This window comes from Chelonoidis abingdonii, chromosome 5 (assembly GCF_003597395.2).
Source record: "Chelonoidis abingdonii isolate Lonesome George chromosome 5, CheloAbing_2.0, whole genome shotgun sequence".
Lineage (NCBI taxonomy): Eukaryota > Metazoa > Chordata > Testudines > Testudinidae > Chelonoidis > Chelonoidis abingdonii.
The window spans coordinates 4269102-4283544 of record NC_133773.1 but is presented as its reverse complement, the minus strand read 5'-3'; the positions used below and the strand labels follow the sequence as shown (position 1 = coordinate 4283544).

The 14443-nt window shown below is 43.1% G+C and overlaps 1 protein-coding gene across 1 annotated transcript; it reads right to left on the bottom strand.

Annotated features, from left to right (window-relative positions):
* Positions 1-6868: 6868 nt before the first annotated feature.
* On the bottom strand, positions 6869-12935 carry LOC116834488 (UDP-glucuronosyltransferase 2A2-like). Its single transcript, XM_075066077.1, has 3 exons — positions 12117-12935; positions 7354-7485; positions 6869-6933 (listed from the first exon to the last, which is right to left on the bottom strand). The coding sequence occupies exons 1-3, from the start codon at positions 12859-12861 to the stop codon at positions 6869-6871; spliced, it is 942 nt and encodes a 313-aa protein (XP_074922178.1). The 5' UTR covers positions 12862-12935.
* Positions 12936-14443: the final 1508 nt, after the last annotated feature.

The window sequence follows — 14443 nt, the reverse complement described above, 5'->3', positions numbered from 1 at the left end:
ATAAGTTAAAAGCTTTATTAAAAGCCTCCTCTTCCACCACCAGACCGAGCGCTCCCCTTAACCCCGTTCTCCAAACCCCGGATCGATCCCAACCCCCTTCATACTCCCATCTCATTGTACAAAGGACAAAAAGACCCTTGCTCTGTTCCCCTTTGTTGTCTGCCTCAAAAACTGATTCTTTAGTGTTCCACTACAAATTCAGCAAGGAGAGGGGGCTCCTCAACTAGCCCCCACCCCTCCTGGTCCCTTTCCTTAAACATTTCTTTCAAAATTCTGAAATGACCACAATATCACTCACAAATGGTTCATTGGAAAAAGCAGGATCGGGCCCAGACAAGCAGGCAAGCAACAGATAAAGAAACTGAAAAACAGGTTAGAAGCCTAAGGGCATAGTGTCAGGAGGAAGAAAAGCAGTAAGTGCAGCCATGAACCCCTGGAACAATACTTAAAATAGTTAAATTTGAGTTCATAAAGGTGTTGTTTTGAGGGATAAACAAGTGATTTAAGGAAAGAAAGTGAAATGTTAACTCTACGGAGGCTGGACAGAATTAAGCAGTTAAACTTTGTGAAAATATTAAAAAGGACCATGTTAAAGAGAGAGAATTCTTGGCCTCTTTGCAGCCATTCTGAAGGGAAAATGAGCCCTTTTCCAAAACAATGCCTGTAAATAATCCAAATAAAGAGACTATCTGATTGAAATCATTTAACTATGGACAATTTAGTCAAATTCACTAAAAAAAACATAAGGGGGTTCTACTGAAACTTAACTGCCCCAAATGTATAAAGGGAAAGTAATCAACCCAAATGTATAAAGAGAATGTAATCGATGTACAGCTATGTAAAAACAAAGCAGCGTAAAAGGATCGTTAAGGAAAAGAAAATGTGTATGCATCTATTTGTCTGGGGAAATATGTAAGGTTCCGAGAATCTAAACCAGGACACCTGGTTTGTAAAACTCCTGTTTTATAGTTTAAGATAAATTGTTTTTGTTTTTAATGTCACTAAAAATTCACTTAATTCTTTAATTCAAAGTTGCAAAACTGACAAGACCTTTGCCCAGACAAAGGTAATCAGTGTTGTTTGGCTTTGCGATTTGGCATTTAACCCTTAAGGGGTAACTTGATTCTTTTACAGAATTTAAATGTTTTTAAATAAAGATCAGCTCATGGCTACAGCAGGGCAGTCAAAATCAGAAGAATAGGAAAAGATTCTGGATTCTTTTTGTTTGTTTGTTTTTGTAACAACATAGCAGATAAGAGCTATAGTAGAAGAATTAAAAAGACAGTGCCCCTCTAAAGCAACAGCAGAGGTGAGGTGCATAAAACAAAAAGCAGCAATGTTAAAAACACTGAGGGGTTGGCTACACTCGAAACTTCAAAGCGCTGTCACGGGAGCGCTGCCGCGCTTTGAAGTGTGAGTGTGGTCGCAGCGCCAGCGCGGGGAGAGAGCTCTCCCAGTGCTGCACGTACTCTACCTCCCCGTAGGGATTAGCTTGCAGCGCTGGGAGCACGGCTCCCAGCGCTGCGGCACTGTTTACACTGGCGCTTTACAGCGCTGTATCCTGCAGCACTCAGGAGGGTGTTTTTTTCACACCCCTGAGCAAGAAAGTTGCAGCGCTGTAAAGTGCCAGTGTAGCCAAGGCCTGAGCCTTAAAATGGCTCTGTGTAATCAGACTGTCACCTTGATAAGGATACGTGAAAACTCTGTAAGAACAAAAGAAACAGTTATACCTTATGGAAAAATTGATATGGCTAATGTTTTAAAAGTTATAGTATAGAAGGAATGTGCATTTTCCCTTGGACACGTGCAGTGTATATCGTACAAAGGGGTAAAAGAAATGCAAATGAAACATGCTACTGAATTAAACTCCTATTAGGGCTCCAAAAAGAGCCGCAATAGACTGTATTTTCTTTTTCAGATCTCTGTGTGTTTTGTAAGCAGGAGTTGAAAGTGGAAAGAAATCAAAACTCTGGTGGAAGTTGATTGCGTCCCTTTAAAGACAGAGTTTCTGAGCTCTGCTGATGGCTTTGAATCCAAAAGCCAAGCCTGTGTTGATGCAAATTACCTAACTGACAAAGGAAGGTGAGAACTGCCAGCACAAAAGAAGCTGCAGATAAAGGACACACCTGGTCAGCAAACAAATTGCCTAAATAAAAGGCATGGTATAACAAGATACCTTTAATAGATTTGATGCTAATGTTATTGTTAATATTAAACACTGAAATAAATTTAATGTTAGTAAGTACCCCTGCAACAATGTACAGCGTGTATGATTTTTGGAAAAGTTCTTTACGGTAATATGGTAATGATGCTTCTCAGCTATTACCTGTGAATAAACTTTTAACACATCAGGAAAAACATTACAAACTTGCTCTGCTATATAAGAAGAAAAACTGAGGTATACCACCTCATGAATTTAATGACTAAACAGTGGGATAATTTCCCCATAACCCTCAAAAAGTAGAAGCCATTAAAACCTGGCCTGTCTATAGAACAAAAAGATAGGAAAATATGCAGGTAATTCCTCTGTTTTGCCTACAATCAGCAAGGGTATTCGTAAAAGAAAGGAATCTTTTAAGCAATAATCATTGCCACCCTGAAAGAGGTAGAAAAATGTTATTTTTGTCTTTCAGAAAATCAGAAAAAGCTAATACCAGCTACAGAACAACCTATTACAAAAACAAATGGAAGTAAAAAAAGACAAGACATACTGTGATAGCTATGGAATGTACTGAAATGCAGATATTTAGAACATAATATGTTTTGGGTAATATCAGAAAATATTAAGGTTTTGATGCATCTCTTAAAGCAAAGGAAAAGATCATTGCTGGATACCTATCAATATAAATGGATGCAGTCTGTCTCCAGTACAGTGAGACCAAATTTCTTAAGTGAAGAAATTGTTGTTAAAATCGCACACCAACAGGCTCTGGAAGCAAAGATATGGAAAGTTAGCTCACGCTCCAGATTGCACATGGGATCCTTCTGGCTACCCCGGACCTCGAGCCAGTAGGCTGGGGAGGGAGGGAAGCTATTGGGCACCAGAAGTTGTACCAAGTGGACTCCTCAAAAGTGGGTATGCTTATCCATGCCTGTGGCTCCAAAGCCCTGTAGTAAAGACATTTCATGAGAATCCTGTATGTGGGATAAAATGAATAATGAGACCAAAGTACTGTATAATGGGCTATGCGTATGTGTTAATTCTTGGGAGAAAGTGTTTTAAAAAGAAAGAAGTGTTAGCAACCCACCAGTAGACAAATGTAAATGTAATGTAAGTACTGTGTTTACCAATAATCACATTTACTATTTGCCACAACAACAAAAAAAGAAGTCTCAGCTTACTGTAAGCACTGATTTAGCTGAGTTCTCTATCATTCTTGGCACTGAATGGCAAAAAGTTACCAATCATCTGTTAAAAGGTAAAAAGCTAACATAGTTCCTAGAAAAAACAATGTGGGAAACTCAACCATTCATATTATACACGCAAAGGGGGACGTGTTAAGAATTGCCGCTGTCCGGTTTGGCCAATGAGCCTATCCTGAAAGATGATCCCTCACTCTCACAGATATTGGGAGACAGGCCAGTCCTCGCTTACAGACAACCTCCCAACCTGAAGCAAATACTCACCAGCAATCGCACACCATACAACATAAACACTAAGCCAGGAACCCATCCTTGCAACAAAGCCCGATGCCAGCTCTGTCCACATATCTATTCAAGTGACACCATCATAGGACCTAGAACATCATCGCTGGACTCCTTGAAAGCAGCAAGCCCTGCTAGTAAAGAATTTCATACCACCTGTCAATGTGCGGATAAAGTTACCATCCCACCATGAGACCACAGTACTGACCATGGGCTAAAGCGGTATTCATAATTCCCGATTCTTGATAGCTCATAAAGTGTTGGTTTGACAATAAAGCGCTAAGTGTACCAAACCACACTGTACCGCTATATTACATGCCTCCCATGACTCCATCCAGTAACTCCACTGAACCATTGTCATACTGAGCTGTCAAACTCTATCACAAGCGATATCCTTGAGCTCCCAATCAACAACAGAGATAAAGAAGTCTCAAGAGTTCTAAAAGTACATGGCTCATTTCAGTGACTTGCAAATCTATCAATACCACGCGTCACTGAAGTGATCAAAAACCTTTGACCAGATGTCATTTGCTTAAGAGTCGACCCAGAAGCACCGTACTATAGAAGGCCCAACAAAAAAATTTGGAACAACTCAGTAGCCATTCATATTCAGTAGCCCCAAATGGGGACGTAAGAATTTGCCGTCTAGTCCAACGCATGGCATCAATCCTACAGCAAAAGAATAAATGGACACAAATCTGACATCAGGAATCATAACATTCAAAAACCAGTGGGAGAACACTTCAACCTCTCTAACCACTCAGTGACAGACTTGAAGGTGGCATTTTGCAACAAAAAAACTTCAAAAACAGACTCCAAAGAGAGACTGCTGAACTCGAATTAATATGCAAATTAGATACAATTAACTCAGGCCTAAACAGAGACTGGGAATGGTTGGGTCATTACACTAATTGAATCTATTTCCCTATGTTAAGTTCTCCTCACACCTTCTATGGGTCATCTTAATTATCACTTCAAAAGTTTTTTTTCTCCTGCTGATGATGATAGCTCATCTCAATTGATTAGACTCTTCCTGTTGGTATGCACACTTCCACCTTTTCATGTTCTCTGTATGTATAAATATCTCCTGTCTATGTGTTCCATTCTATGCATCCGAAGAAGTGAGCTGTAGCTCACGAAAGCTCATGCTGAAATAAATTTGTTAGTCTCTAAAGGTGCTACAAGTACTCCTGTTCTTTTTGTGGATACAGACTAACATGGCTGCTACTCTGAAACCTAATGATTTTTGTATGTTTTCAGTTAATCTCCTGCTGTATCCAGAATTGTGTAAGGTATGCCAGCCTGGGGACTGCCCAAAAACAGAGTGCTAATATGATGATGTTAAATATCACTGATGAACGAAGAGATAAAGAACAATTAATAAGTGGAACCCGGTAATTGTTGGTCTTTGCATAAGCTTGACCAAAAGGAGGGATTGTGAAAGTGAAATGGATTATATTAAAGAAATAGAATGAATTAAAGAATGCTGTATGTGCCTTTAAGTAGAAATGAAAAGAATGCTGTGATCCAGGTGTCAGGAAAGCAGACATTAAGGTAGAACAATTGCTCTGCTGAAGGGCGATTGGTGAAGTATTAGCCTTAGATCGATAAGAGTTAGTAAGGAAGTAGGAGATGCATGCTGTGCCCCAGGTAAATTTTACAATGTTGCTCTCTTTATCCCTTTGTGTAGTTCGCGCCCTTTTATCTGTATAAATAAGACTGTTTGGGTCTTGCATGGGGGATCACATTATCTGGATGTTATTAGCAGAGCGCTGTGCTAAGAAAACAGAGTGGTCTGACAAACTGAGTCCTGAGTCTAACTGACACTTTCACAAGACTTTTATACCTGGAGTTAATTGATTGCCAATTAACTTGAGGTAATTAACAGATTTGTAAAGGCTGGTGTGGACACAGTGCACACAGGGGTGGCTCCAGGCCCCAGCACTCCAAGCGCGTGCTTGGGGCAGCAAGCCACGGGGGCACTCTGCTGGCGCCAGCGGGACCAGTGGACACTCCGCAGGCAAGCCGCCGAGGGCAGCCTGCCTGCTGTGCTTGGGCTGGCATAATGCCTAGACCTGCCCCTGAGTGCACACATTTCATCATGTTACACAGGTCTTGTTCTTTTCGCTAGGGATCAGCACAGCCTCTCTGCAGTGGGGAGAGTCCACAGTAAGTCTTTAGGAACATGTTAAATTACTTGGAGTTAACTGGCAATTAACTACCTCAAGCTAATTGTCAATCAATTATCTCCAGCTACAAAAAGGCTAGTGAAGACAAGCATAGGCCCCTTCTATTTGGGATAGTTCATCTGTGACTCTTTTGGCCTCTGTTTTCACCAGTTTTTTTTCTTCCCTCTGCTTTGTCTTGTTTCCTATATTGGCTGCTTCTCCCTAGGCTAGTAGGCTGGGTTAAATACCCTGGGTCTCTTTTCACTCTGTCATGCCCTCCTTCTATCCCTCTGTGGCATAAAAGGGCCCCAAAGCCAGCTGACCTGGCCACCTGGAAATTCTTCTTATGCAAGGAATATACAGCCTTGAATCCTCTTCATGCAAGGGTTTCCCTCTTAGATGTTAGAAGGGCTCAGTTAAGCCAATGGGGTTCTTTCTAACAGGCTGCCAATCAGACCTAAACTTGTAAGTAGTCCCCAAAAGAAAATAAATGCAGTTTCATTATGAAGCAATTGGAAGAAGCCATGCGGAAAAGCAACAGAACAATTGCAATCATCAGCTCCAGCTCCAGCTCCAGCTCCTTCGTACGCATTAGATACCCTCAGATGTATCTCTCAGTTTCAAAATTAGGTACAACCTCCATTATCTGAATGCAGTGAAGGCAAGAATAACCTGAGATAAGTGAGGTTTCAGATAACAGAAGAGTTTCTGGTGTAAGGGCTTGTCTATGTGCAAAGTTGGTTTAACCAAAGATGGACATGACCCTAGTTTTGATAATTGAGGAGGACCGTGCTGCATTTGACATGAGAAATAAGAAGCGTCTGACTGAGGAGGGAAATTTTCAACCCATGTGCATGATGGCATCCTCGTGCTCTAAAGAAATATTGCACCATGACAAAGAAAATAATTGGAAGTGAACTATTCATGGATCCTCTTGTTATTCTCTTTCAATGGCATTCCAGGTCAGTTGTGGTTTGGTGAAACATACTGGTAGCAGTCACATGTGACACTACTGTACATAAACAACAAAAGGAGTCTTCATTCCTGCAAGGTTTTCACAAGTGCTTCAGAGGAGATTCCAGCCACACCTTTCCATCATCAGACTGGACAGCGTCACTGGCTGAGGAGAAGGGGAAGGAGGAGAGAGGTCGTATGGATTCAATGTAGCTGCTGTAATCAGAGGATCCTGGACCTCATTTTTCCCTGTTTTAGGCCAATGTCTCTGTTGACTTCAATAGAGTCACTCCTGAGTTACAACAGTGTCAGAGGAGAGGCAGCTACGCTGACTTCATCAAATATCTTCCTCTGTCTCAGAGGAAACAGACCACTGATTATGTTTCCCTACTTCTGATATACAGATGTTTACCCGCCAGTGAAACCTCTACGTTGACAAGGCCACATACTCAGCTCATAGAAATCCGCGTCACTCCACTGAAGTCCATTTACACCAACTGAGGATCTGACCCTGTCCTCAATCATTTTGTCACCTTATGTTACCCATCCCTTTTGAAAATAGAGGTGAGTACTTACGGAAACTCACCCAATATGCTGCTATAATAGGAGTCCCATTCCTTCCAAATCAGGAGCTGCAGAAGGTCATGAATGAGGTAGAGCAATAGGTTTTCAGTCCTCTCCAAGAAGGACATCTTTTCTTGTAGCTCAGAGGTGGCAGCTGGCACGTAAGAAGGAGGAGTCAATATCTGACCACACAATCTCTCAAATGCAAAGCCTGGGGAAAACCTCAGGGTGAAGATAAACGGCACCCTCAGCAGCTCTGCCAGCAGCTCCCCACAGGGCAGCACTGGGTCTGAGAGAAGGACATCATACTGAGACAACCGCAGCTTTTCCAGCAGCTTCCTGCTTTTTACTGCCCCATCACATATCTGCCTCTGCGTGTGAGACACACTACGCGAGAGGCTCCTCATCGTGCTATGCATTTCCCAGAAGGAGACCTGAGCTTTCTCATAAACCCAGAAATGCAGGAATTTTTCCCACAGTGATTGCAGCCTGTCAGATGTAAATCCAACCTCGATGGGTTCAAAATGAAGAGTGGAAACTGAAGTAGCATTGACAGAAAGGGATGCTGAATGGACCAGCACTGTAATGTTATGGCCCATGCTTGCCAGTACTTCAGCCACCAGTTTCAGATTCATCCAGTGGCTGTAATCCGCAGGCCACACCAGCACCTTCCCAGAAAGCACATTCTCAGCCAGCAGGGAGAGGCAAAGTAGTATCCTGCAGGTGCACTGCAAATTTAGCATCCTTGCAGCAGCTGTGAATCAGCAGACAAAGGCTGTGTTCACACAGGGATCTGCCTTAAAAGAGTGAGTCATAAAAAATTCATGCTGTCAGTAAGAAACATCCCATGATTGATGATACACACATCTCCTTCTGGAAAACCTGGATGGGAATTCTATTCAGCATGGAATGGAGCAAACTTTGCAGATCTCCCTATCAGAAACAACGAACACCACAAACTTCCTGTTCCATGTGATTTTTAAAGCTAACGGCACAATTGGGAGTTCGGCACCCTCTGACTTTTAATCAGAGATAAGATCCAGATTTACAAAGGTATTTAGGTACCTAATGAGGTAGACAGGTGCTTAACCTGCTTAGATTCCTAGTGGTACTTAGACAAGTGCCTAAGTCCCCTTGGCTTCAAAGGAAGTAAGGCATCTAACCTGCTTAGAATGAAGAACTTGCCTCCTCTACAGCATCCCCAGTGATCACGGATGTCTTTCAGATGGTTAAAATGGTCTGCAGCTTGCGGTCCTTCTGGACTCCTCAGTGTTACTGGCTGGCCAAATAACCCTGGCAGCAAACAATACCCACCCACTGCCACCTGCTGAAGAGAATGAAATACCCACGTGCAGCAAGACCAGAGCTCTGTTGAAACAAAAGGGTTTGCAGGTAGCCTGTTCTCTCAGTAACTGAATGGATGAGAGGCCTGCTGCGGCCATTGAATCTGCGCTGCACTCCAAGTTCAAAATCCAAGTTCTGCCCTTGGGAGAAGTGTGAGAATGAGCTACAGGCCTGTTGCTACTATCTGCTTCTGATAAATGGGTTTCCTCTTCTTAGGAATGGGCACTGAGTAGTACAGCTAATTTAGAAGGGGCTCTAACTTTTGGGGGGGGGGGGGCCTTTCCTCAAACCCTCATGCAAGCTGGGATCTGGGGGACTCTGCCCCTCCAATACTGGGTCTGAGCTCCTTCCCTGCCCCCTATATGAGAGCCAGGTTCTGAGGGCCCCTTTGGGGGAGGGGAAGTTGAGCTTCTTTCCCTGATCCCCCTGGCATCTGAGGTGGCCCTGACTCTGTACAATGGAGATAATAGCACTTCCTTACCTCACAGGGGTGTTGGGAGGATAAATACAGTAAAGATGGTGAAATGCTCAGATGAAACAGTAACACAGGACAAATAAGTACCTGAAATGGAACTAGACTAGATCCATGCAACGAGATGTTTGGTATAAGAGCTGTATGCTCTTCTGCCTGCCACCAGGGGACAGGAATGTACTATAGACTGGATTTGAAAGTCTAGTAAAGCACTAGCTTTTTCCTGGTAACCTATTTTCTCTGCACTTAAGAAATCACTTAAAGTCCCTTTCACTGTGAGAGAAAAATAGCTTCTAAGCTTCTGCTCTGCAAAAGTTCTCATTGTTTGCCAAGTCACATTGTTATTGTCCTAATGTCTTTCATTGCAGCTTATGCGTATCGTTTGGATCATTCTTTCCTTTTTCATTCTCTCTGTCCATTCTTCCCATACAAAAGCAGACAGGTAGTGTAATGGAATAGCTATGGGAAACCAAAGAGAGTCAAGTGATCTGCCGTGATTGCAGTATGACAATAGAGGTTCATTTTCTTAAAGCGTAAAGGGCTCAGTCTTGCAAGGTGCCGAGCCTCGGTCAGGTGCTGGAGTCAGTGAGAGTTGAAGGTGCAGTTCACAGTTCAAAACCTATTAAAATGTCATTCACTGATCCTATGTAATTAATATTTAAGTAAACTATCAGCGTTACAAGACAGATTAGCTCCATTGACAACAATTCAAAACAAAGGTTCTATGTGAAATGAAAGAAATCGCAGTGCCCTCATTCCTTATCATCAGATGCAGTGTATGTAAGCATAATTTGTTTTGAAAAGAGAGGCTTGGTTTTAACTAACCTGCGATGTAAGTATGGGCTTTGGTTAAAAAGCCATGCTTGATTTCAGTATATCTACTGAGAACCTCTGAATTTTCTTCTCATTCACCCGGCCAAATTGCCATGCTGGGAAGGAACAGTTACGGCAGAGTGTATTTTGTCTTCAGCCTTTATCCACAACTGATTTGTAGCACTAACACAGAGAAAACTTGAAAGCCATCTTCACTATATTCAGAGATTTTAAGGCCAGAAGGTGCTCATTAGATCATCTAGTCTGATCTCCTGTGTAACACAGGCCAGAGAATTTCACCCACTTACCCCTATATTGAGCCCTATATCACAGAAGAGCCTCCAAAGTTAATGTATCTTGCCATTAGGGGAAAATATGGCTTGGGTTCTGCGTCACATCAGTGCTACCTAATATGGAAGCGGTTCAAGGAGGAGAGTATCCATAGTGGTTGTTTAGAACATTGTGGCAGCAGCCTCTCTATAATTTAGGCTGTAGTTAGGATTCTAAAAATGTCCCAGAAAAGACAGTTCATTGTGAATGTTGGCAGGTTGTACCATGGGCCAGGGTTCACTTCATGGGGAGAATCTCAAGTTAGCTGAACTAGGGGTTCCTAAGACATAGCACACTAAAAAACTGACTCTTCAAAATAAAAAAAAAATAAAAAAGATTGTAACGTTTTCTGCTTACCTTCTGTGAGGGGTGAAATGTCTAGCCCTGTGCTTTTGTGGCTGATATCTTGTGCCTGGGACCACAAAGAAAATTTGGCACATAAAATACAGAAAGGTATTAGCAAAAAGAACGAGGAGTACTTGTGGCACCTGAGGTGGCACAAGTACTCCTCGTTCGTTTTGCTGATACAGACTAACATGGTTACCACTCAGAAAGGTATTAGGCTTTTTTTTTTTTTTTGAGCTATGGGAAGACCACGGGGACTGCTGGTGATTCATGGATAGAGATCAGACTAAGGGATCTAATGGTCCTGTCTGGCCTTAAAATCTATCAATGTATGGCTCACTAGCATTGTGTGCAAACTCCTGACTGAGTTCAGCATTAGCTCTCCTTTGAACCTAACAAAAAGCACAGAGGGAATGGGCAAAATGATGTCCTTGCTTGCTTCTCACCTGGATTTGAACCCAGGACCTCCAATACCACAGTACAAACCTTTACCACTTGAGCTAAAACAGTAAGTACCTCAATGAGCTAGGAGCCCTTGTAGGTTTTATCATCTTATGGGAACCAGCCACTTGAAGAGGACACATAATATCACTGAATCAGTGGGTTACACTTATATACACCCATCAAACTTCCTTTGGTGTAGGAGCAGCACTGGGCTAGGGACTAGGACTTCTAGTGACACCTCTTCCAACACCTGGCACTAGTAGTTCCCTTACACCCCTTATTACTGAGATAGTCATTGTGCCCCTGTCCTGGAAGAGAAACAAGCATCATTAACCCTCTTTTAGAGATGGGATAACTCTAGTCCAATGGAAACACAAATTCACTTCTGGCACTGCTGGGAATAAAACCCTGGTCTCTCATCTATCCTCTTGTAAATACACATTATAACAATCTGTAATTACATGACCACATGCAATTTGTTCTACAGGACCCCTACCTCATTCAGTGCATCGGAGGGACAGTAAATGAGACAGACAGTTGGAAAGGTTGGATTGTAAGGTCCTTAAAGTGCCTAGCACAATCGGGTCCCAGGGTGACCAGACAACTAGTGTGAAAAATCGGGACAGTGGACAGGGAGTAATAGGAGCCTATATAAGACAAAGCTCCAAATATCAGGACTGTCCCTATAAAATCGGGACATCTGGTCACCCTATTGGGTCCTGGTCCATGAGTTGGACTCCCAGGTCCTACAGTAATACAAATAATAATAATAAAGGCTGTTCTCCTGTGGTTAAGGTACTGGACTGCAACCTAAGAGAGCTGAATTCTATTCCTAGCTCAGCCATAATGGTGTGGTGTAGGGCAAGGCTCAGTTATGTCCACGCAGATGCACAGTGGGGCCGGACTGATGTTGTCTGGGGCAACTTTAAATCTGGTACCTCCTAACTTTTAAGCGCTTGTCTTTGCAACATGAACATTCTTCTGACACAAATTTTTGGATGTAATATCATTTAAGAATGAAAGAGTGCAATGCTTACCTAGAATGTCACTGTAATATGAATCCCATTCTCCCCAGTAGCTCTGAAACACATAGTCTTGTAGGAGGTAAGACACTATGTTTTTCATTCTTTCGCCGAATGACAACTTGTCTGTGAGCTCAGATAGGGCTGCGGGTGCATACGAAGGCGGAGAGGGCATCTTCCCACAATGCCTCTCCACTGTTGAGGCTGGTGTGAAACGCAGAGAGTATACAAATGGAATTCCGAGTTTGAGAGCAACTAGGTCACCGCCGATGGTCACCGGATCGGCGAGAAGCACATCATACTTGTCCCTCTGCAGCCGGGCCATTAAATCCCGGCTGCCTAGCACGCTATCACACAGCTGTCTAGTCATCTCATTCGCTTTGCTGATCAGCTTTCCCAGTTCCTTGTAGAACTGCCAGAAGGTCAGTGCAGTTGGTCTGTTATACATCCACAAGTTCACTATCTCTCTGATCAAGGAGTCAATGTAGTTCCTTCCAAAGGGCACAGTGTACACCTCAAACCTCTCGGCCGTCTCAGCATGTGGTGTGATAAAGAGGGAAGCATTTGACACTAGGATGGTGACATTGTGCTCTCGGCGTATCAGTTCCTGTATAATGCTCTTAACATTTAGCCAGTGACTGGCTTCCGTAGGCCAAATCAGCACATTCCCACAGAAGACTGTTCCTATCAGAGTGACCTGAAAAGCTATAAATTGGATGTGCTTCTTTGACACACTGGTTCGAGCTGTGGCGGAGGCCATGGCAGGTTTGGTGACTGGATAGGAATATATTTTTCACACTCAATCACTTTCTCAGCCTCTCTCAGTGATGTAGAATAGCCACTTGACCAGTACTCCTAACGACGAACAGATGCTCCAGAAGAGTGGGTTTTCCAGACCTGTATGGCAATGAATACACCTGGAACACAAGTACAGTTTAGGTGTCTGGAATAAAAAGACAGAAAGGATTATGACATTTCTTTCTTGTTTAACTCTTCTCTTTCCACTTGTTTTTCAATCGTTAGTTTCAGCTGAGGAGAAAGAAGGACAGTAGAAATCCTAAACATTAGTTAAGTCTTCAAAAACAGGGTTTCAAATGAGACTTAAGTGGCACATGAGCCTTGTGTTGACCTCTCTGCGTAGGGGTGAATTTATCTGTGACAGTACCATAGTATTTCCAGACATAAATATTAATCACGGAAATGAAGATAAGTACGGAATTGCCTCATGGTGCTGTTCATATATCGATTTGTTAGGGAGATATGATGATATGCCTCCTGTTAATTTTTCCCATGCAGGGCCACTGGAAAGCATATCATCATCTCAGGATTGTGCAGGTTAGCTTTTTAAACTGTAGCATAGATGATCTGTTCTAATGTTTGTGTTACTTACTATAGTAACTTACAGATTTTTCTTTTGGTCTAAATATTTTCTTTTCTTCCCCCCCTTTTAGAAAAAGATGTGGTGACACTAGTGGCAGCCAGCAGGTGGTACGGTTATAAGCGGTGTGATAAGGTCTGTTCAAGAAATGCTTATTGGCATTGAGAAGGCAACCTGCCACCACAGCACCGAGCCTTGCATGGGGAGAGGCCGCTATAGCATGGCCAGATGTGGTGAATCCCCTATAGGGCTCTCTGCAATGAGGAGGGGCTGGCACCTCCCATAACCATCTGCTCCAAGGCTGGTGGGGAGAGCACCGCTTTCCTGGCCCTCTGCCCTGAGGATGGGTGACCCATAGAACAGGAATACTGGGCCAGAGTAGCCCCCTTCCCTGAAAGTCTCATGAATGGCAGAACCAGCTGTGGTGGGTTAGGGAGGAGTGAGCTTTGCCTGCTCACTGAAGGACCAGTGGTGGAGGCTGGAGAGCTTCCTCCTCCCTAAGGAGAGCCAGCAGCAAAGGTCAAAGGCTCCCCTGCTCCCACAGTAACCTGGGCTCCAACTCCTCATCCTTATTAGCTGCCTGAAGAGCAGAAACACACTAAGATCCATCTTAACGTTACTCACTGATAGCTTGGCTATCTACCAACTCACATCACTGTGTACATAAGGACATAAGAATGGCCATACTGGTCAAACCTATGTTCCATCTAGCCCAGTAGCCTGTCTCTGACAGTGGCCAATGCCAGGTGCTTTGAAAGGAATGAACAGAACAGGGCAATTATCAAGTGCTCCAACTCTGGTCATCCAGTCCCACCTTCTGGCATTGATGGACCTATACTCTATGAACTTATCTAATTCTTTTTTGAACCCACTTACACTTTTGGCCTTCACAACATCCCCTGGCAATGAATTCCACAGATTGACTGTGTGTTGTGTGACGAAGTACTTCCTTTTGTGTGTTTTA